Source organism: Dinoponera quadriceps, unplaced genomic scaffold, assembly GCF_001313825.1.
Source record: "Dinoponera quadriceps isolate SergipeBrazil2010 unplaced genomic scaffold, ASM131382v1 scaffold856, whole genome shotgun sequence".
Classification (NCBI taxonomy): Eukaryota; Metazoa; Arthropoda; class Insecta; order Hymenoptera; family Formicidae; genus Dinoponera; species Dinoponera quadriceps.
Genome location: NW_014554964.1, coordinates 315,149 through 339,799, shown reverse-complemented (window position 1 = coordinate 339,799; position 24,651 = coordinate 315,149). Strand labels below are relative to the sequence as shown.

At 41.1% G+C, this 24,651-nt stretch overlaps 1 protein-coding gene across 1 annotated transcript in view; it reads left to right on the top strand.

Moving 5' to 3' along the window:
* Positions 1-24,651, top strand: part of LOC106742689 (host cell factor 2-like) — a 37,711-nt gene that overhangs the window by 11,427 nt on the left and 1,633 nt on the right. Inside the window, exons 3-7 of the mRNA XM_014615885.1 lie at positions 4,465-4,622; positions 19,962-20,118; positions 20,218-20,514; positions 22,298-22,608; positions 22,771-23,102. Of these exons, the coding sequence (XP_014471371.1) occupies positions 4,465-4,622; positions 19,962-20,118; positions 20,218-20,514; positions 22,298-22,608; positions 22,771-23,102 (1,255 nt within the window). The remainder of the gene's footprint in view (positions 1-4,464; positions 4,623-19,961; positions 20,119-20,217; positions 20,515-22,297; positions 22,609-22,770; positions 23,103-24,651) is intronic.

Below are 24,651 nucleotides of genomic sequence, written 5' to 3'. Positions count from 1 at the left end.
TGATCGAGCCTTTAGACGTCATATGCTCTCGGGGCTGCGTTGGTGTTGCTATTTTGAGGACGCGGGAAATCCCGAATAATCGCCGGAGCAGCGACAGCGTTGGCAATGCTGTACGGTATTCCTCGAGTGGTGCGTGGCGCCACGTTAATGCGAACATCGCTTCTGACCGGCGCCCCAACGCGTCCCATCGCGCCCCGACGCACCCCATGGCTCGAGGGTGCGCGGCGGAATTTGAACGGGGTTTCGTCGGTCTGATCAATAATGCACCGTTATTAAAGCCCACGTACATATTGAGCAAATCCGCGGGCGATACTCCCACAATTACGCGGTGTTTCCACGGAGATCGGACGCGCACGTGAATTAATCGGCCACCCCGACGCCGGCCGTAATCGTTGGCTTATGTACGTGACAGGGAGAGATTTTCCTCCGACTATCGCGCACTATTCGCTGCGTACCCGCTTCACGTCAACCTAAACCGCGGCCTTATCGCTCATGTTCCGTCTCCGCGAGCGATTAATCTCCGATCGTGTAGTATCGCTCATCAACGAGACGAACGAGAGTTTTATCGGAGGGCCGATTATAAGACGCAAAAAGATTATTAATGTTAATGCTTCGTACGGATAAGAAAGAGATCGGTGAAATTAACGTGACGTGACACAATCAAGCATGTTCTGATGGGAAGGAAACAGAATTTCTGGTTCTGAACAAATGAATTCGATTCGCAACAGTCACGTTCAGAAAGAAATATCTGGTATTTGTATGCCAAATTTTTTCTATAGTAAATCTCTCCTATAGTAAGTTTTACTATACACTGAAAAAAGGATTTAATAGTAAGTACTAAAATTTTGCGAATATTTGCCGACTATTATAATATTTGATAACAACAACCAAATAATTTATTTGGTTATAGTAATCAAATATTCATCGGCAAATATTCACCAAATTTTAATAGTTATTACTAGATCTTTTTTTCAGTGCATCGGTGATAATAACTTTATACATATATTTCTATTACTATTTTTGTGGTTAAAAATAGAAAAAAGGATATACTTTGGATATATATAGTAAATAACATTTTATACTCGTATTAAAAACGATCCTTGTTAAAATTTTTGTGTAAAATTTTTAACTTACTCGTGTGTGTACATTTAACATATCATATTATCTCAATATTTTCTGTTGAGTTGATATTCAATATGTATGCGTTAACACATTTTATATTTCAGTATTAATTAACATTTTATAGATATTATATTTTTATATTAATTTTCGATATAATATTTGTGTTAAATTAAAAAAATCGCATGAACCGTTTGGAACATGTGAAATGTGTTAAATTTAACGCAAACATTTTTATTGTGTAGTCGAGGCGGAAAATAATTTCATTCGCTGCAGAAATCCCGTTTCCTTCCAACAAAAAGCGTTTACTTGTATCCTATCATGTCAATTCGACCAATATTTTCTTCCGTGCCCAATCAATCGAGTGCAAGAGCAAGCCTGCTAGTCAAATACCGACACAAAGAGACAAAATTCATAACCTTTATACAAATTATAGTAATTTTCGACGCCAAGCATATTTTGTCTCAACACTTCATTACTTTTTTAATTAATTCTTTTCTCCGCACCCTCGCACCTTCATCCCTCGCACCCTCATTGCACTAGCGAACCTTCCGATGAGATATTGCCGTTCCGCCGGGCATGCTGGCTAAATATTCAAAGTAACCGCGGAAGGGTTGACAAGCGGGCTCCTCGTTTTCGGGAGCGAGCGGCCGCGAGGGGTTCCGCTTCGAAAGAACCGTTCGGTCGACTCTCGCTCGGTCTTGTAAAAATATTGTGATAACTCGAGGAACCGCCAGAGAGCACTCCAGCGTTCGTTGCACCCTCTTTGTCACCGTCCGCGATACTCAAAGGCGAGTGATCAGGGAACGCTCTAAGAGAGGATATTTTTAACTGGGGCGACGGAAGGCGAGAAAAAATCATTGATATAGCGAAATTAACGATCGCCTCTCTCTCTCTCTCTCTCTCTCTCTCTCTAACTTCTTGAGAAAAAGCGAGAGCCTCCTTTTGCGCGCGCGAAACACCTTCGGTATTCGCGCTTGTGTCACGATGGTACTTATCGAGACACAGCCTCGAGTGGCTAAATTGTTTACCGGGCACGTATAAGTCCTCCTCTTCCTCCTCCCCCATTCAGGCCAAAAATGCCGGATCCGTCTAGCTGAGGTAAAGCGAGTGAACGCGTCGTACGTGCCGCCCGGTTTCGCGTTTTTAGATAAAAGGAGGTATTGTTTCGCTGCCAACTAGATATGACACGTGCGCGTAATCAATGTCGGGCATCTGTGCAACGTCGTTCGAGCGACATCGAGGACGCGAGCAAGTGCCCCCAGTCGGCGGGTTATACGCTTTTCACGTAACTTCCGCATCTAACTACCCTCTCGAGCACGTCTCTCTCTCTCTCTCTCTCTCTCTCTCTCTCTCTCTTTTACTTACGAATGAGAAGCCAGCCGGCGTCGCGCGGATATCGCCAAATTGGACGATGGACGTCGCGCCGACGCGACGTCGCTATCCGCGAATGTCGTACACAATATTGCGTCCCTCCACTTATTTACTAGGGTGTTTCCCCCTCGAGTAGTCCCGGCTGAATAAAACCGCGCGTCGGGAGCGGGGACAAAGAACGAGAGGGACGGAAGGATGAGATGCAAAAGATCCGAAATCATGGTGAAGGGCGTGGTTGCGGACAGCAAAGAACACAAAAATCCTTAATAATCTTGTTACAACGTCATAGGGGAGTTATTCGTAAATCACACGTAAAGGAATTAAAAGAGAGAGAGAGAGAGAGAGAGAGAGAGAGAGGAGCGTTTCATACTTGCGATTATAATTTTGCGGTAACAAATGTCTTTTCTAAGAAAGAATATATTTTGTATAAATATATAAATTTATAATAAAACACTGCATTTTTTTTAACGAGACCGAGATTTTTTCATCTATTTTAGTTGGCGACTATATTACCACTTCTGTTTCTCTTTGACTCATTATGTGATGTTATTACATTTTTATATGTAATATCCGAAGTAATAAATATTTCATAACTTTGAATCTAGAATCGATTGAAAACAACGTTTTAACGAATATAATTATTAAGTTTCAATTTAAAATATTGATCATCAACAAAGTTATCGTACAAAATTTTAATGGAGAGTCATAATACCATCTTCTCCTCTATTAATTAATTTTAATGAGATCATTTTAGTTGGGTGCATCTTCTTCTTAATGTAGAATGTAAGATATATGAATAATTCCTACAAAATTTGAATTATATCGACAAGACGGAAAATTCTTCACGTCGCTGTCCGACTCGAATAAGATTACATCACGAAGAGACACGAAATCAAATCGGATAAAGATAGTTACAGGAAAGAGAGAAAGGGGGGGGGGAGGGAATAAAAAATAATTGGCGTGCGGCAATATATTTCTAGGAGCACTCCCGCTATCCAATACATGAGCGGAATATTTACTCTCATCCAATATGACGCAAATTTATGCGTTCCCCGGTCGCCGAGCTCTTTTCCGCGCCTTTATACCGCCGTCCCCGGCCAGGGGAAGAAAGTACGCGCGCCTCCGCGACTTCCTTTTCACAATAGTTCGGAAGGGCGCTGGGAGGTCTGTTTTATTAAAAAGCCGCGCTCAAGATGAAGCCGGATTTTTTTTTAATATTCTCCCGGTAAACTTTCGTTGTAACGGGCGATTCAGCACGAGGTTGCAAAGCCCGGATTTTTCTTCCCCCCGTACTCCACCTCCCCCCTCGCTTTGTCAATCGTCGTTGAAATTCACCTGGATGAATTTCGGGAGAGATTTCCGCGCAAACCATCGCTGCAACGCGCGAGATTTCGCAATCGCAATCACAATTACGTTTCCCGCCGTACATAAAAAATATATCTCGCATCCTGGATGTTTGGTTTCACCAATTCCTCTGGAAATCCAACCTGGATAAATTCAGAGCAAAATATATCCGCGGGTCTCGTCGGTCGTTGCGCGGCCGGTCAAACGATATTTACGAGATACAACACGCGAGAATTCGGGATCGCGGCCCGCGCCGTGTGTAAAAAGTATATTGCGGAACCTGCTATACGTTGAAAAGCGATCCCTCGTTCTTTGACCGGGAACTGGGACGTGGAGCGTCCACGTCGCCGCGGCGCCGAGACCGCGCTGCATTAAAATGCAAGGCGGGTGCATTAGAAAAATTCGCGTGTCGCCGTTCTCCCTACTTCTCTCCCTCCCTCTTTCTCTCTCATTCTTTCTCTTTCTGTGTTCACATGTGTGTGTGTATGTGTGTGTGTGTGTCTCGTGTGTTTGAACGAGCGCACGCTCGCCGTAATAGCCGCGCACTTACAGCCCGGTAGATAAGAACGTCGGATTACATTCACCTGTAGCCATGATGAGTCAACCCTCCCTTTGTTTTACTTCCAGCGGAGAGCAAATGGGAGGAACTGCATCCGGGGGGTGAGAGACCGCCGGCGCTTCAGGAGCACAGCGCGGTAGCCTACAAGGATTGCCTCTATGTTTTTGGGGGCGAGCTCGGCTTCTCCGCCGGCACGGAAACGCCGCTCTGGGTCTACAATGTTAAGGTAACGCGCGAGATAACGCTTAGATTACAATACATTCTCCCGGTACAAGCGGTGGAAAACGCGACGTGCACGCGGAGTCGTCGACACGATACAAAAGAAACAGACCGGTGTCGTTAATTCTGGGTAACCGAGTCTCTTGGATTCTCCTATCCGGATATCCGGTTATTTAATCTCATGGTTGTTTCTTTTTTCCAAACACCATCACAGAGAAAAATAATTTGTTGACGCAGTAAATTTTATGCTGCTGCAAAAAAGATCAATTATTATGTGGATAGAAAAACGATTTGTTTGGATTGTTAAGGATCGTCCATGATTCAAAATAATGAAAATTACAAATCGATCTACTTAAAAATAACAGATCGATCTATTTAAAAGTGACACCAGAAAATTACAAATCGATCTATACTTAAAAGTGACACCAGAAATTTGATAGTAATTCAGGACATGGATTAAATGTTATTCCATTTCAAAAGAGGTAAGATAAAATGAGCTTGATAAGAATTCGATGAAACTTATGTACCTCTTTTTATTATCTGTGCATCTCCATTAAATCAACTGATGCATAAATATAGTATTAATAAAAAAATAAAAATAACATTTGTGTATACATGTCTACCTTAACTTCGTTTTAAATTAACATTTATTATTTAGATAGCGTGATAAATGCATAGAATTGAAATTTTGCTTGATAAATATTAAATTTGTGAATGACCCTCCTTGATGCGTCACTAAAAATACGACACTGATGAATGATGAATCCTTAAAAGTACTAATTGGCAATCGCTGGATATTTTCCGGAATCTATATTTTATTTTGCCGTAAGAACAAATTAGTGAATATAGGAAAGTACGTGTCCTGGGGATAAATTTACTCGGCAAAATGTTTTTATTTTGTCAACAAAACCATTCCTACTCTGTGAATAAATCACAAATTTGAGTATGCCAATTAAATTTTATCACTGTCGTAACGAATATGAAGTAGCAACAATGATTTCGCCACAACGGCAAAATAATTTTTCTCCGTGCAGCCTTGGCCTTCTTATTTATCTTTAGAAAACTTTTTCCATTTGACTGTATACCTTGGGGTAGCCTTTTAACTCGTATATTTATTTCTCCTTATTTATTTTTCGAGTTATTCCATGCATTAAAATATTAAGCCTTGCTCAACGGAGGATAAATGCTTCGTTAAATATTTAGTTTTTTTTTTTTCATCAGGGTATGTCAAGATAAAACATGCAACATCCGGCAAAGTGTTCACTCCTCGTCATTTATCTTGCTGACGTCACCGGTACATTTAATCCACGGATTCACGGAAGGAAGAATACACTTTCACCGGAAGGAAAGCATGATTCCGTTAAACAAATTTTTTGCTTCCGTATACCAGGATCACACTGACAGCACTGATTGGTCCGTTGCGAGAAATTAATTAAAAACGACAGTAAAAACAAGCCATGATGAGTAATTAAAACTGTAAACGAAGCGTCAGCGTCGGTGGAATTAATCGAACCTGAGTCGGCGCGGCCTCGTACGCGTAGAAGAAAAAAACAAGCACACGATTCCATTAAAAAAAAAAACATTTCGGCGCCGAGTGTGTGTGTGTGTGTGTGTGTGTTGTGTAGCGGGGGCATAAAAATACCCGGTTTACTCTGACAGCGGGAAAATCGACTCGCGACGCGCGGAACAACAAAACGACGCCGAGCTGCCGCGCGCTTTCGGTAAACACTCGTGCGAGGGAACTTCCGATGACGATCCTCAGCCAACGGCGCGATGCGCCGGGGGTGCCGGGGGGGGGGGGGGTTCTCTCGCTGGCGGAAGACGGGAAAATGAAGAGAGGCGGAAGAATCGCACCCTCGAGGAGCCGCTTGATCGATAGCGACGTCATCGGCCGCGAGTTTTACATGGTGGCGCGACACAGCCCCTTTCGCTCTGCCGGCGTCCGACGGGGTGGGTTTCGGCAGTGGGGTGAATTTCGGCAAGCGGGTGACAAGCTACTGACGAAAGCGAGCGCGACCGAGGCCTACCCGGCCAATAATAACGGCGGATCGAGGACGCGCGGAAAGCGAGGAAGCCCATATAGCGTCATTCCGCGCGCTGTTTGCCGGCGTTCGCGGTATCAAGCGCTCCTCGGGGAGCATAATGAGCTCGACACGAAACGAGCAACAACAACGGGGAGGGCTGCCCTCGCGCGCGAGAAAGGGCGAGGGGGAGGGGGGGGAGAAAGAGAGGAAGGGAGAGAGTCTCGCGTGCGCCAAATCAATCCTCCGAAATGAGCGAGGAGGCTCAGGCAGAAAGCCGGAGAGGTAACTCCGTTGTATAAACCGAGGACAATTCGGTGTGTACCAACATCGGCCAAACTGAATTGCAAATAACATTTGCCGGGATAATTTGTCCAACGCTATCCGTTTATCGGTCGTATTAAACCAGATACGCCGCGACGATATTGTCGGGGACGACGGGAATTTTTAACGGGAAAATAAAATGGAGAAAATAAAAACAGAGAATGATAAGGGAAAATAAGGGAGGGGGGAGGAGGAGATAGAAATCTTTAATTGAGACGATAGAGAACAATAGAGGAAGATTAAATGAGATAAATGTAGAGGCGAGAGCACTAAAACTAAGTACGGTAAACCGACATACCCATGTTTCTCGACTATAAACTATATCCGGTCGGATTGTACATAACTTTGTGTCTGCTGTCTACAGTAGTTGTAGTGGCAGTTTCCGTTTGCAAGCGCGTTCGATCGCGCTATTAGCGGCGCTTGATTTCTCGTTGCGCTGAAGTTTTACTGAGATATCTTCTTGTGAGAGTTAAAGTAACAAATCAGCAGTAAGTAATTTATTTGATAATGCTATTTTATAATGTGAATCTTTAACTTTTCAAGACCACTTTGAATCTTATGCCAAGCTCTATCCTCTGTCACCGAACCACGCGAGAAAAATTGTAGTTAGGTTGTTCTGTGAACCGAGATATCTAAAATGATTTTTTGACAAACCTGAACTTTGAAGTATCATTTTATAGAACACGGGTGAAGCTACTAGTAACTAATCTTCCTCTGTTCTGTTTGTTTGTTTGTTTGTTTAAGATCAGAAAAAAGTCAGATGATCTTTTTTCACATAATAAAGGAGCAATATACATCGCAACATTTTTTAAATCTTAAAAAATATGTAAAATTAAAAATAACATGTAAGAATACATAATAAATGTATAAAATAATATAATTTCAGTGCTTTTATATATTTTTTTTATAATTTTCTATAAATATCATTGGTATGTCAGTTTTAGGGCTCGGTTTAGAATCGTCAGTCTTCAAAACATCTTAAAAAATAATTATTTCCAAAGAAATACATAATAATTTTCATAAGATTATCATATATTTTGATAAAGAAATTTTGCTGGTTGCATTCATGAATATAAATTTTAATTTTACACCTTTAACACACACACACACACACACACACACACAAACACAGAGCTTCAGAACATAAAAGCAAAATGATATGTCGGTTTTAGTGCCTCCTTCTTTCACGGATACTGTTTCGATGAACCTGACTTTGACACATATCGTCGAGAAGGACATGTCAAGATCAAATTCGCTGGAGTTGTGTATGTTAGAACAAGTAATTATTTTACATAAATTAGGAGTATCTTTGGCAGGTAACGATAAAGAAAAGGACTCGGGGCAACGAGAATATCGGCGCGATCGGACGGTATTTTCGTATCGTGTCGATAGCGAAGCGTTTCAAGGCGGTCTCGTGTGGTCGACACGACAGCGTCTCCCCTCGGACTCGAAGGTACACCTAGAATTTCAGGGAAAGGGAGAACGCGCATCGGCGCGTGATATTGTCAATCAACTTTAGCGTAGTCGCCCAATATTGCCCCACGTCTCGTTTACTAAATCGAGAGGGTGCCAGCTCACCTCCTTCCCTTCCGATTGCTGAAACACCTATGGCCGCTACGGCCGCTACCCGGAGGCCACCGTTCGCCTCACCTAATCAGATCGCATAGGTCGTCCTTAACGAAATCCCAGTAACGAATTCAGCGCGAAAATTCAGATGAGACGCGTTTACTTTATGCAGGAATTACATGAACGATAATCAACTCTTATTTCGTGGACTTTCCGAAGCAAGGAGGAGGGGAGGGGGGAACAGACGCGCATTCGATTAATTATTTGACATTGATTAATTCCTTCTTTGTTTTATATATTTTATAAAATGTATGAAACATCAGGAATTATTTCGCGATCTGACCGTGCCGCGATCGTGCGCGCTTCCCGCTTGAAAATCGGCTTTCCCGTCTCGATGTTGATAGGAGCGCAATCGCAGTAAAGGCTATTCTAGTCGCTACGAGAAAGTCAACGTAACGCTCCATTTGTGTCACGAAAGCATGACGGCGGTGCATCGACATCGACGATGACGAATGAAGTCTCTTCCTGACGGAACGTGTTCGCGTTCCCGTGGCTACTTCCCCGAGTTGAAATTCTCGTTCTACGTTAACCCCGCGAATACTGTCGATCTTGAAAGGTCTCGACAGAGAATCTCGGGATAAAATCGAACCTATACAGTTTACAGTCTGACTTTGATGCTACAAATAGTTATTTACCGTCGTTTTCATTTTTCATGAAAGGAGAAGGTCGATAAAGAAACTGCCGAGAACAGAGAAAATATGCTGAGAGAAAGAATGCTCAATCTCGATGAAATTGCATTTTCGGGCCAACAATATTCCTTTGTTACTCTAACGAAAAAATGGTATCAATAATGGGCAAATAATTATTATTACCAACACTATAACAATATTTACCATAAAAAATGGAATTTATAGATATAATTATAATTACACAAGCTACAGTCCAACTTTGATGCCATAAATAATTACATATTGTCTTGTTTTCATTTTTCATGTTGACAAAATAACGTCAATAAAGGAACTACCGAGAACCGAAAATACACGGAGAGAAAGAGTGGTTAACCTCGATGAGATTGCAAATTTTCGGGTCAACAATATTCTTTCGTTGCTTTAATGGAAAAAATGGTAGTAACAACACAGGCATGTAAAATTATTATCGCCAACACTATAGTACAATATTTACCATAAAAAAATGGAATTTATGCTTATAATTACATAGATTATAATTATAATTATAATTGTATATGTTTAAAAGAAGAAGGTCGAAATAAAAACGAGTATATATGGAGAAAAAGAACAGTTAACCTCGATAAAGTTGCATTTTCGGGACCAACAATATTTTTTTGTTGCACTTTTTGTTGACGAAAAATGGTAGTAGCAACAAGTATATAAAATCGTTATCAGTAGCACTATAGCAGTATTTGCTATAATAAGATGAAAATCTGAGCTATAATTATTGTACCGTATAATTATAGTTGCGAATATTAAACACTTTCAGAGAAGGTTATATTTGTTATATATATCTTGAGATTTTTCTTGGGAGATTTTCCAAGTTTGACAAAACGTTAACGTCGGTTAACGTGAACCAAAATTTCGATCCCGCTTCGAGTTCCAGCGATTCGATTGGACTGCGATCGATCGACTAGCGTGCAGTCGTGGTATCAGTTCCCAAATTAATTTCGGCCCAGTTGATGATATCCCGGGCAATTACTAGCCGGCGGATAACGCACGCAGCCTTTCCAAAATGGATTTACGCGAATCCCATTATTTCTGACATCCCGGTCGATCGGTTGATCGAACGCGACACGGTTTTGGAAATTATCTCAGTCGTCGTTCGCACGCGGGAAGGTGACGGAACGTATCGTCACATATTTTCGTCCGAATGGCAACGAAAAACGTGACGAACGTATCTCGGGTATTGTTCGCCGAGAGAGAGAGAGAGAGAGAGAGAGAGAGAGAGAGAGAGAGAGGGAATCGCGCAAGGAACTGAAGTGACGAGGTATCGCGGTGATCGCTATTTGCTGTCATGGTGCCGACGTTAACATTCGCTGACGCACCCTCTAATTTCATACAATATTCAGCGGCGACGCATCTTCCACGGGCACTTCGAGAGCAATTTAAGTCGAGGGTAGTTTTTGGCAACAGCTGGTGTTAACAGGCTTCCTCTCCTATTCCCGTGTGCCCTCCCTGCATGCCAGACGAGGGAGGTCTCGTTCTCCCCAGGGCAAACCGCCACGTGAGAGAGAGTGCGTGTCGACATTAAAAATTAATAAAGCCGCGAGAGGTGGGATAAGAAACATCACGTATCATCGATGCAGCCGCTATTCCTCTCCTCTCTTTCGCGTGAAGACCAAAAGAAGAGGTTGCAACTCGGTTCTTACATGAAGCGTTAATCTCATATGAAAAATTATTTGCATTTGTATTTTTAACCGGATGTTTTCTCTGACGCTTATTTGATATTATATAATATTTTCTCCGGATCTGCACGGAGAAAAAATCGGAAAAAAAATCAGACGCGTTTTAGTTAAGGGAATTCAACAGAATTTCTGGTTCTCATGAATCAAATTCGGTCTCAAAGATATATTGCAGTTAACAGTAAATCATTTTGTAATTTTTTCATAATTTTTTTTAGTATTTTGTATTATGGGCAATGCGCCCTTAAGAACTTAATTGAAAAAAAAACGTTTCTTGATCGTTCCTTGACCGTCACGTTAATTCAACCAATCATTTTTCTTAGTGTGATATTAACCCGAAAGTCAAATCGATTTTGTATTCATCTGCAAGAAGTTAGCCTGTAGTTACTCGTCGAAGTTATTCGTCACATGTATGATAGCGATAATTTTGTTTCATATTTGCATAAAGAAACGAAATCTATTTTACACAATTATACATACAAGAGAAACACCGATTGAATTATAAGGAGGATTTCCTATGAACAAACCGTGGTATTAACATTTCTTTTTTTCCTACTTACGCAATTATCGCCCGACGTCGAGGCTCCCAACGGCCTCTCTTTATTTTGCAATCCAATCGTTAATCTTAGCCCTTTTTGCGGTTTGTTTAATTTTCTTTTCTATCGTGAGCCTCCAATTTCCGTTGCGCGCGCGCGTATAAGCGAGCGTACTCGTTTTCGATCCGATTCGCACGAAACGCGCATTTTTCGCAGACTCGCGTCGCGTTCAGCGATTTTACATTGTACGGTTTGATACACGGCCGAGCCACGGGGGCGGATAAAGAGCGTATCGGCCGGTCGATCGCGCACCGATTTCCCTCCGTCAGCAACGGCGTCGGCAGTGGCGGCGGCCGGTTATCTCTTTCACTCGATAGGTTTCATTTGACTCGACCGCATGATTCTGACAAGCTCTTCTGCATGGCGATTTTTACGTCTGCGGGAGTATCGATCGCCAGAGCCGGCCGGCCGTTTGCTTTTTTCTCTTCTTGCCCGTAACGAACAACATTACCGGATAAACGGGCGGGGAACGCAACCAATCTAGACTTCGCGAATTGTAACATCCTCATCGTAACGTTGAAGATGTTCTTCGTTGATGTAGCACGTACGGTTCGTTTCGGGGCTTTAACGAGCCGCTAACGCGAAAAGAGAATATTCGCCGAACAACAGGAAAGACAGAGAAAAAGAGACTGAGAGAGAGAGAGAGAGAGAGAGAGAGAGAGAGAGAGAGATGTAGTATTCTGGAAAAAATGTATCCAAATTTAAAAAGTAGCCGATATTTCTCGGTATTTACATTTCGGTATCGTGACTTTTCTCGTGAAAACTTCACGTTTCCAATATTTCAGGAAAATTTCGGAAGATTGTCTTCGTGTGCGGATTTCGATGTTATATGACATCTCGATAAAATGTTCTAGCTTTCAAATTTCGAGATTTTGTTTTTTCGAGATAATACATGTCCCCCGAGAGAGAGAGAGAGAGAGAGAGAGAGGGGAAGCCGCGAATTCTCATGGGCACGCACCTCGTCTCGAGACTTTTTCGACTGCCGCCGTTACTATGGTTACTCCCGGTCCATTTGTTTTTAATCGCTGGACCGTAGAAGAGACGAGCGTGCATATCCCCTCTGCGGCCTGTACGTTCGCTGTGTGTATTATTGAAATCCGCGTTACAAGTGCGTCAGGCCGACCTGATTGGTTAAAGCCGTAGGGGTTGTTCGCTCGCTCGCTCGCTCGCTCTCATCCTACCTGGTTCGTGCGCCCTATCTCTTTCACTTTTCCCTCTGTATTTCGTTAAAACGCTGTGTCGTTTGCGACGAACAGACGGCAGCGAGGGAGAAGGTAACCGCGTGATGCGCCGTGGTGTATCTCTTATCTCTTTTTTTCTTGTTTTCGTTCCTCTTCTTACGCTTTTCATTTCTGGAGAAGCCGCAAGTTTAAAGTCTGTGGGTAATGCGTTCCGTCGTCTTCTTGAATGATAAGTAAGAATTTACACGAACAAATTGATTCTCATTTCCATTTGGAAATTGTTTGCGCACAGGTAACACAGAACATCCCGTTTCAGCATTATTTTTTGATGGAGGACTCTGGAGTCTATTTAGTGGCCAATTCCCTTCGACGAAAGCGTGGATGATCTTCTAATTATAAGCGATTCGTTCGAGTAGGATTGATTTCTCGCGAAGTAGATTTCAGGGGATCGAATGGATATTGAAATCGCGCTTTTCAGCTTCAGATTTCAGGCGGATTTCGGCCTGACGAAAGTTTAATTCAAGGCTTTCCTGCAAAACTACGGAAACTTCAACAATTGTAAAACTCGATTACCTCTCGACGTTTTCGAACGGAAGGAATATCGCCTCCGAATTATCCGGAGAATCCGCCAATACAGTACAAACGGAATATCTAGTGTTACGTGTTCCTCATTTGAATAAACTTTCGTTCCCCTTACAAAAATATTTCACTGTTTTTACTCCTCAGTTTTTGGCCCGTTTTTAACCCGTTCTATTATTTTTATGCTAGTTTCTTGCACTCTTAGGTACGCGCAGTAGGTTGGAAGGAATATGACGAGAATATGCGAGTTTGTGAATATTTTTGAGGAGATTGCCTGTCTTCAATGCTTATTTTTTTCATTCCTGATGAGTGACAGCATATTAATACATTCCTCTTTCATTCGGTTTCCTTCCAATATGGAGGAGCACGTTAAAGAGTCGTGCATTTATTCGTAGATATTTCAAAATGTGTAATGTAAGTGCTTGTGAGTGTTAAATAAATATTTTGTACTCGTAGCTGAATGTACGTTACACACCTCAAATTTACACAGCACGTATGTACGTGTTTACCATTTAAAATACTTAATGGTACGTTAATACCATTCGGATATACTCTCATGCGATCCGCTATAACCACACAGAGGACAATATTATTGTACTACGAAGGAAAGCAATTAGTTTATTTGTTGTCCTTCAAGTAACGATTATCTTGAAAAGGGGATATTTTTTTGATAATATTAATATTATTTATAATTATAATTAATATTATTAATAATAAAAGAATATTATAAAGTTTATCGAGGAAAAATTTGAAATCGGTTAATTTGAACATAAGTAAACCGAAGTTTTAGTTTTAGCATTTTAATTTAATATTCTTGATTATGCTGAATTTAATAAAATTCACAATATATTTTGAATAAATTTGAATAAAGTTTATGATGAACTCATGATATACGTACGGATATATAAACTTGTGAAATATTCGGAACAAGCAATATTTATTTGAATGCAGTATATATTTTTCCGTGTACACACGTTATTACGAAAAAATACCCCTTTCCGACCTGAAAACCGGGATGATATTCACTTACTCGCATGCACGCTTTCATTACTTAAACCAACAGTTTTTGCGGGCTAAAAGCGGTAAAATATTTGTGTAAGGGTCAAATATGTAAATCTATATTTCTCATTCGTCGAAAAAAATTTCGTCGATTCTTCTCGCAGATGGAGCTCCTTCCTCGCTCGTTTGCTCATATGTTCGCTTGTGCCGTGTAATATTAGCTATTCTCGTGCTCGACGACGAAAAATATTCATGAGCATGTCCAAATATCCCGCGGGCGACAGATACACTACTCGTAGCTTCCTCTGAGCCCGACCGGTTCTTTTGATGTGCAACGACAATCACGAGTCTTTTAATCCGGTCGGTCGGTCGGCCGGCCGGCCGGTACGCGTCTATCACGAACGAAACGCCGCTCTTCCCACGTCTCTACTGCGCTGCGAGTGTGTATCAATGCGGGAGGAACGAGTGCGAGGGTGGCTTGCCGACTGAGGGTGTCGAAAGTAATTACGTAACTCCAAATGCGCGCGCCTAAAGCCGACAGCTCGAGACGATCCGGCTCGCCTCGTGTTTGAGACAAATCACGACGCCGCCGATTCGATACTGCTAATTTGTGTCGTTTTCTTTTTCCGTTGACGACATAGTTGCGAACCAAAAATGAGCATAAGATTTCTTTCGAACGTGTTAAACGTCGGTCACATGGTCCATTTGCAGATGTTATCTTTTGCCATTTGTCATTTCTGTAATTCAAGTAACGGGACCCTTGAACGTTTTTGCTCATCTCCTCGCTCGTTCTTCATGCCTCTACTTTATTTCACTTAGTTCTTTGTATATAAGAGTTAAACCGTGTGACAGAGCAAGGAGAGACAATGACAAAGAGGAATGATGAGTAAGGGAAAGAGAAAAAGCACGCAAACAGAACGCGAGTCGCGTGATTACACGCAGCGATTATAAACGGAACGAGTTTTTAATTTTCAATATAGTTTCAACTGCGTTTGTGTCTCCTGCTATCTTCTTTCCCGCTTTGTTACTTTCCACTTCCAGCAGATTTTTCATCGCCGTGAAATTCTATTTCGCTTATTTAACTGTAAATAAATTGACCAACTCTGACAATACAAGGGGAAAAAGGACAAAGAGACAAATGGCGGATAATGAAAAAGAGAGCTTTAGCTTTTAACAAACATGCATATCATGTAGCGAATTTCAAACGAAAAATAAGTTTTTTAATTGATAATTTATTTCCTTCAGTTTGCTCTTTGCTTCCCGTTCTTTTCACTTTGCGCTACACGTGCGTTCATTAACGCGAAATAGATTTCGAATTGTCAAGATTGTTAACACCTATTCTAGAAAAATCAAAACGTCTTCTGAAATTTCATAGGATTTCCACTTAGGTCCTTATTATTTTCCCTTTTATTAATAATATTTAAGATATTATTGGTAATTTTAAATTGATATGATATATGGATGATCTTAAGATTTATCAGTGCGAAAATCATAATCATACAACCTTTTTACGAAGAGATCTCGATAGTATTGGTCAATAGTGTGTTGCCAATGGACAAAATTTTAACACTGATAAGCATCACATTCTGAGAATTTCCTGGAAAAAGAATCCGTTTGTTTATAACTGCTCTCTAGTGGGCTACTCGCTTGCGACGGTTGATTCCACTAGGGATCTTGGTGTTTAGTTTAGCTTTGACCTATCATTTGATTACGTTCGTAAAATTATTACTAAAACTTATCAAAAGCTCGGATTTATTCTTAGATATAGTAAATATTTTTGTAATGTAAATACAATTAGATTATTATATCCTTTTTCTATCTATAACGTGAATATTATGATGTTATATAATCATCGTATTTCAATAACAGCGTATTTTTTGATCGAACGTGTACATCATTTTTTACGCTGCGTCAATTATTTTACTAGGCAACCTGTCACTTATGACTATCAACCGTTATAACGCGAGATATACATTGTATCTTTGAAGTACAAAAGAATAACAGAATCACAGGTTTGTTATTCTTGCATAATTTAATTAATGTCAATCTAGATTGTTCCAGTAGTCTAGTGCTTCTTTAAGTTTAACGTCTCTTTGGGTTTAACGTCTTTGCTAGGTACCTTATGCTCGTTTCTACCATCATGGTTTAAATCTAATCGACGATTAATTCAACGGAATCGTATTGGCTAATTAGCTGAACTGATCAGGGCGATTGGTCAACTCCGGTGAGTTAATCGTCGATTAGGTTTAAACCATGATGGTAGAAACGGGTAGTTAGAAAGTATCTGCTTTTATTTCTCTATCATCAAATACTAAATAAATAGTTTAAACCCATTAATCGTCTGAACATGTTAGCTAATGGATTTTCTGATTTTATCGATCTCTTTAATAAACCTCAAAATATGCTCAGGTATCGAATTAAGTTCGCTGCTCATAAAAATATGAGTCCTTTGTTTTTTTTCTTTTCCATCTTCATCGCCACTTGATGTACTTTTTGTTCTATTAATTTCCTTTGCTTATGCAATCAAGGGAATTCTTTCCGCTCATGCTATAAATAAATAAATAAGTAAATAAATAAATAAATAAATAAATAAATAAATAAATTTCACAAAACCCGATGACGTTCTGATGAAAGGGAGATCGGACCCCCGGATTCTTCAACGTCGCCGCCGTTGTTTAATACACGCAACATTCGAATCATTCGCTACATCGAGCGACAAATTGTTCCGCGGGAGAGCCACGTTATCGATTTCATCCATGATACGCGCGCGTAAATATAAAGGACGCGCGTGAAGAAGAACACTCGCTCGCCGCCGCACGCGTTTTATTCGCGCGCGACACTGTTCTCACGTGGGAATCGTTACAAGGTAAGAGCGACGGGGTAAAAATAAATCTGCTCGCGTTAGCTCCGCGCAACCCGTGCAATTCTCGGTTTTCGTGAGCGCCAACGACGGGGTGACGATTTCCCGTGCGCACAGCGCGTGACCTCACGGAAATCCATTGTAATCATTTCAGAATCGATTCCACCGCGATACAGGCCACAATGAGAGATAAAAAGTCTTTCTAAGGTGTATAAGAAGGGGCAGCTCGTGTCCGCCTTTACATGTTGCGCATCGTTTCGCGGCCCGGATGAAAGCTCGAGTTATGAATGTGTGTTGCCGAGAGGTTCAGCTGCAATATTTATCATCAGGCGTGCACCGCCTGCGGCAATTGTGCATGTTGGTTGCGCGCGCGTGGTACACCGGCCGAAACGCTCTTCGACTCGCGCGACTCGAATAAATATATGCGCGCCGGCCGCCCGGTGAAATATTAACGGCGCTCCGATGAAAATTTCGCGTGCTAAATTCATTTGTCCTGCGCCGACAGCGGGACGAGAAGATTTTTTGCGCGCTGCGCTTTTGTCACGCGTTAATTTGCTTGTCAACTATATAGTGCGCGAATGCAATTTAGCAGTCGCACGCTCGTCTGCAAAACGGTTTGGACGCGATGAAGTTGGGGCCTGCAGCAAACCGTCACGATTTCGAGTCATTACGCGATAAAAAGTTTGTGTTAAATTCGACACATGTTCCAAATGGCCCGCACAAGCTTTTGTGTTAATTTAACACGAAGTGAATGTAACTGAAAAGTAACAACGTGTAACATAGCTATTATGTCAAAAATTAACACAAAATTACTATCCATAATATGTTAATTGATACTGAGAAGTAGAAGTATAAAATATATTATTTATATATAAAATAAAATTAGAAATAATAATGATAATGGTTATATAATAATAATAGAATAGAATAATATGTTATAATATAATAATAAAATGTAATAATAAATTAGAAATAATTACACAGCTCCACAAAAAATCTATTATTAGTATATTTTCAATATAATTTTCAATAATTATTGAAAAATGTAGGTTTAAGGCTTAAGAAGCATATATGGATCGAACATACTGTGTTTCAGAGCTTTAACGCACATAAATCTCTTTCTTACTGGGTTCTGGGGTTTTCGGGTTATAGCATTTTGAGTGTATGAGGTTAAGGGGTTATGGGTTTAAGGAATTAAGGGATGAAGGGATTAAGATGTTAAGGGGTTCTGGAGTTATTGGGATTAAGTGATTAATGGATAGAAGATTTATTGGGATTTCGGGACTTTTTTTTGAGGTTATGATGTTATGAAAAACCCTGACGTGATGGGGTTAAATGGACCCCGAATTTGGATTCAGCGACCCCAAAAACATATGATAGACATAGTCAGATCCCAGGGGTAATTTTGTGAATTTTTTTTGTGGAGCTGTGTTATAATAACAGTATAGAATCAAATTCTCCTACTGGACACGTCATTGAGATACGTCCCGAAAACTTATAAAAAAGCGTTACAATCATTTTGTGACCGACTATAATCAGGGTGTGCAAATAAATTTGATCGAGATAACGCGATAACGTGTTAATACAACCGTGAATAGTCCGAGAAAAAGAGAGGAAGAGAAGGTGTACACGTTGTAAACGTCGTAACGACCCGAGATATTTTCCGGAACTCGAGCGAGCTGCAATCGGTGAAAGAGAGAATAACTTTGCATCTCTATTCAGTGGATACGATGGCGACGATTATCACGACCCCCAGGAGTTAAAGCCGAACCTATTCAGACGGCAGAATTGGAGGGCCGCAAATTAGAGGTCTTTATCCCTTTTGTGGTGGCTCGTTCTTATTACGCGGCGTACACGATCACACGCGAAAATGTAGAAACGCGGGTCACGCGTGCACGTTGTGGAGAATAAAGGGGGCTCGTTTGTAATCACTTAAAGGGGGTGGGTTCCTTCAAGACAAAAGATAATTTATCACAATAGTACGACATGTCGTATAATTTATCATATATCACGCACAATATACACAATATGATATATTTATCATATGTATGTACATGTGTACATTGTGTGTGTGTGCGCGTGTGCGCGCGCGCGCGCGCGCGTGTGTGTGTGTGATATACAATAAATATATTACATTGTGCTGTACTAATTAACCCTTTGCACTCGAGGGCTCCAGAGCGGAGCCATTTAAAATTTGTCTTCAAACTCTTCAAACTCAAATGCAAATAGCAAGAGCGGAATATCCTCTACACAATAGTTTTTACGATTTGTCTTTGTCCTTATGTTATGAACTGAAAGTTATTTGCATTGTCTCCATAGCGGAGCCCTCGAGTTTGAAGACAAATTTTAAATGACTCCGCTTCGGAGCCCTCGAGTGCAAAGGGTTAACATATAGCATACAATACGATGTATAATTTATTATCCCGAAGAAATTTTAAATTCTACATTAAATCTTCAAAGGAAAGAGAAAAACAGAAATAAATTCCTATTTGTAGCATCAAAGGAGCACAATAAGTGCTAATTTTCAAACGGGGAAAACGGCAATAATTTCTTCATTTGTAGCACTAAGGGAGTACAATAAAAGACCTTTGAAAACTTAATGTAAAACTAAATTAGATTTCAAGTAGGACCAAAATTTCGGCTCGGAACATATATGTAACATAATGAGATAAAAAGTGTAAAATATGAATATAAAATGTAAAATATAAAGCACAACAAGATAAAAGAGATTTAATATATCGCGTACAAGAAAATCTATCTCCCTGTATATCGATTTTTCAATTCAAGATTACCATCACGATTTCCAGACGAACTCGTGGCGGAAAGTAAGGGCACAACGGGGTTGCGCGGTGCCCCGAGGTCGCAGGGGTCACACCGCCCTGGTGCATCGTGGGCAGATGCTGATTTACGGCGGTTACCAAGATTTACGCGGGAGCTCGCCCGAATTGTGGGCTTTTCATTTCGGTAACGACACTTCAGCCCTGGCGGAAGTTCGCTCGATCGATCGATCGTTCGCTCAAGTGCCCAACAACAACAACAATTCTAACTCGCTGAACGTTACAGAGACCGAATCTTGGCACCTGCTGTCGTCGAGCGAGAGCGGACCGGCGGCGCGGCACAAGCACTCGGCGGTACTGCACGGCGATGCGATGTACATCTACGGCGGGATGACGGACCTCCAAGAGAGGAACGACTGTTGGCGATGGGACGTCAATAGCGCCTCGTGGTCCATGCTGAAGAACAAACCAGGACCCGGACCGCTGCACGGCCACGCGGCATGCAGACTGCCGAGCTGTATGTTGATCTTCGGCGGCGAGAGCGGCGGTTTGGCGACGAACGAGCTCTGGAGGTTTCATTTTGGTAGGCGTTGCTTCGTGCTTTTACTCGTTTCACGGTACATTTATCTCTTTTATTTTATCTATATTATATTATTTTAAAGATACTCACACAAGCAATCGAGTGTTTCAAAATGAAACATATTTCACAAAATATAACACATCGAAGTAAATTAAAAAATAAAAGTTCTTTCCATATAGATTTATATTTTTTTAATCGGTAATATAATCATTTGTAAATTTTTTTGTCTATAAGTAGCACATTAAGAAAATATTGTTTATGTACTACACAGCTCAAATAGGAAGGAGATAAGAATGAAAGATCTTATAAATGTTAAATAACACGTAGAATATTATTTTATTTATTATATATTCTTTTAAGGAGCATCACTTTTTGAAATAATTTGTAGAGCAAGAAATGTATTTCTTTGCGGCAACAACTTCCTATATTATTTTTTTGTCCAGTTTTGTTACTATATGTGCGTATTGTTTCGCTAATCTTCAACTGTCCTTTAGCAAAATATCATTTTTTGAGAACTTGAAGAGCAAAAAAATTTTTTTATAGCAACAAACTAACAAGGAATTCCTACAAATATTATTGTGTTTTGTCTAATATTGTTGCTACATAATATATTGTACATATATTATAATAATATATATAAATAAATATATGTGAGGGTGGATCAAATATAAACGAGCCTTTTCAAATTGCGCGTCCGTCGGCGGCGTGAGGGGTCTGCAACGTTTTGGACAATGGAGGGGGGTCGTGTGGAAAGCAGTAATAACATTGGCGCGCCATGCGCTTCTTACTCTCAGCAGCAATCACGATGAGCGAGAAAGAGGTACACCCCGCAGTTGCACAACGTGTTATTTATTTCTCATCAACGAAAATGTAAATGCTGCTGAAATTCGGCGCCGTTTACTCCCACAGCTCGATGAAAGAACCCTTTCGTGGACTCGGGTGAAGCAGTGGTGTATCGAATTTAAGAAAGGACAGGAGCGTGTTGAAAACATTGCCCACCCGCGCCGTCTCCGCACCATCATCACAGCGCAGAACACCAAGGCTGTTCGAGAACTCATCGAAGGCGATCGGCACTTAACTGTTGTTTAAATCTCTCAGGAACTTCGGTTCGAGCTGCCTATCGGTCAAAAAGGCGCGGCATTCCGAACAGAAGTGTTTGCTTCTCCATGACAACGCCAGACCCCACACTGCAGCAGTAACATAACAAGAATTGCCCGATATACACTGGGCTGTTTTAGAACATCCACCCTACAGCCCAGACCTGTCACCATGCGACTTCCATATGTTTGGGCCACTTAAGGAAGTCCTTGATGGACAGCGCTTCACAACGAACGAGGAGGTGCGGCATTCCGAACAGAAGTGTTTGCTTCTCCATGACAACGCCAGACCCCACACCGCAGCAGTAACATAACAAGAATTGTCCGATATACACAGCAGTTCGTGTGCAATTGGTTTGATATATGTCTGCGAACTTTTTATGATACCGGGATTAAAAAAATTGCCAGACCGTTGGAGGAAGTGTATAAATAAGATGGGGGACTATGTAGAAAGATAAGAAAAATGTAAATTAGAATTGATTTTGAAAAATATATGATTTTTTTGCAAAAGGCTCGTTTATATTTGATCCACCCTCGTATATATAATGTTCTGCTAACTCAGTCTTCCTTTAGCAGAACATCATTTTTTTCGATGGTTTTCAGATCTTTTTCATCTCTTCCCGTTGCATGATGGCCATCTCTCTCTTCGCAATGTTGAACAGCTTTCCTAAATGAATACTTTTCCGCAGGCACGGAAACGTGGGAGAAGCTGTCCGTGCCGGGACCGAAACCGCAGCCGAGAGCCGAGAGCGTGGCTCTTGCAGTGTCCGAGTTACTGATTCGCGGCACCAACGTGGACAATCCGAAACCGCGACCGCGGGGTCAAAGGCCGAGGCTGTCGAGCAATCGGATGTCACCGAACGAGGCGCCGGCCCGACCGAGCTTCCTCAAGGAGATCTCGAAGCTGTCGCAGATCAACCTGTCGCGACTCAGTCATCCGACTAAGTGCAGCTACTCGGTGCTAAGCGGCCACGACGACAACGAGGAGAGCCCTCAGGAGGTATAAGGAACTAGACAATAGAATCGTCAATCGAGTCCCGAGAGAACAGAAAAGGAAAGAGAACACCCCTCGATCCTAGCCGAATTTTTTTTCTTTTCGCCTCCTTCGTCGAGATATGTCAATCGGGCCTGCGTGCAGGCGAACACGTATTATCCTTTTCAGCAAGTGGACGTCGAGGTGGTGGAACCGTCCACAGGCATGGTAAAGTCTCGCAGTGCTAACACACTAGCCAGACGGAGACAGAAAGCGCCGGAGGGTACGCCGCGGTCGACGGCCGACGTCGTCGGCGGCGTCAACAACACCGCCGCCGCTTCTGGTATGACCAGAGATCCTATATCGGTGCCAAACTTTCGTGCTTTGACGTTACCAACACCTGTTCTCACGCCTGTAGAGGCCGCCCGATTGGTCTTTGTAGACCCGGACGAGAACAGCGACAACGAGGAGCGCAAGGAGCCGCCCACGTCGAGACTGATCGAGGTGCAGGAGGAGAGGCGGTAATTACCGAGATAATTACGCGAGTCACGATTCACGGTCGACGGTCGGCCCGTTAAATACGTAAAAGAAAGAAAATCGGGTGAGAACTAGAGTCTCGGGGTCAAGTTGATTTTGTCGAGGAAATTGCAATCGAGTCAAATCGAGCGAATATCTAATCGGATCGGCAATCTGGCGAAGGATTTCCAATTACAAAATTTAGTCGATAGTTAAAGGTCAAACGACAAATCCGGCCAATGATGTGTCGGATCAACTTGACAAGTCGCCAAATTTTAAGCCTGCTTTACATAAACGAGAAACTAATATAATATTAAAATTCTGCTGGAAGAATTGGGACAGTTAGTTCGCCATGTAAAGTAAATGTCCACCCTGAAGTTGTATTCAGATAAAAAATTGTTGAAAGAAGAAATATGCCATGCAGTTCTTTCAATGATCAAAAAGTTGATCTAACTGCGTGATACGATTTGTAAGAAAGATTAAAAAGTGACAGCAAAATGTCGCGAAAAAAATCAAAGCTTTGTCACTTTGTCTTGCACAATCGCGAAATTTTAAAACGTTTTTCCATAACGTATCCTTCGACGTTACATAACGTCTCATAAGTTAGCGGAACGAAATGAACAGGTTGTAATTAATATCTTTATTTGTCTTGCTCATTTATCACTAAAAAATTTCGAAAAAAATTTATTTCGTTAGTTCTTTTTAAGGGGAGGTTCTCATGAAACTCGACCAAAAAATCGTTTTTTTTTAATGTTTTTTTTTTTCGATAGCTTATGATGTGTAGAATATGTTACCAAAGCGGTTTGGCCGATAACGATTGCATAAAAAAGTTATCGCATAAGAAAGAAACGAATTGCATGGCGTCAAGTACGAGTACTACCACATTAAAACGCGTTTTCTGAACAATCATGTTTTTCAAACTGGTCTCCACGATATCTCAAGAACTACTCGATGGATTGACTTGGATTTTTTTTTATTTTAAAGTAGATAAAATTTATTGGATCCTAAACATAAATTCGGATGATATTTGTCTTTTTTTTATTTTCAGAGCACTTTAAAGAGCGAAAAATGTGAAAAAAACGGTACTAGAAATTCACATGTCCGCCATTTTTGTAATTTTCGACTTTTTATTGATATTATTGCTTCAAGCTCCAATAAATATCATATAATTTATAAAATTTTGGGGTTTTTTTCATTTCACATGACATAAATGTACTGTGCGATGTAGACCGTTTGGGTACCTTTTTTTTTCAACGCGACGTTCGACAACGAACACTTCCCATGACACCTTTATGCACCAAAAAAATATTTTTCTACACTTTAAGAGTCGATAAATAACTGTCAAAAAACTCAAGTTGTTCATTTACTTCCTTCTATGACAAAGAAAATCAAGAAAATCACCGTGTTTTTAGACCTCTAGATGAGAACCTCCCCTTAATGATGTTTCGCTGAAGAAAGATTAAGTTAGAGAAACAATAAATACATATAGCAGCGGAATTCGACATAACGATAATATAGGAATTTGTTTCATGAGCATATTTTGTGAGCAACTAA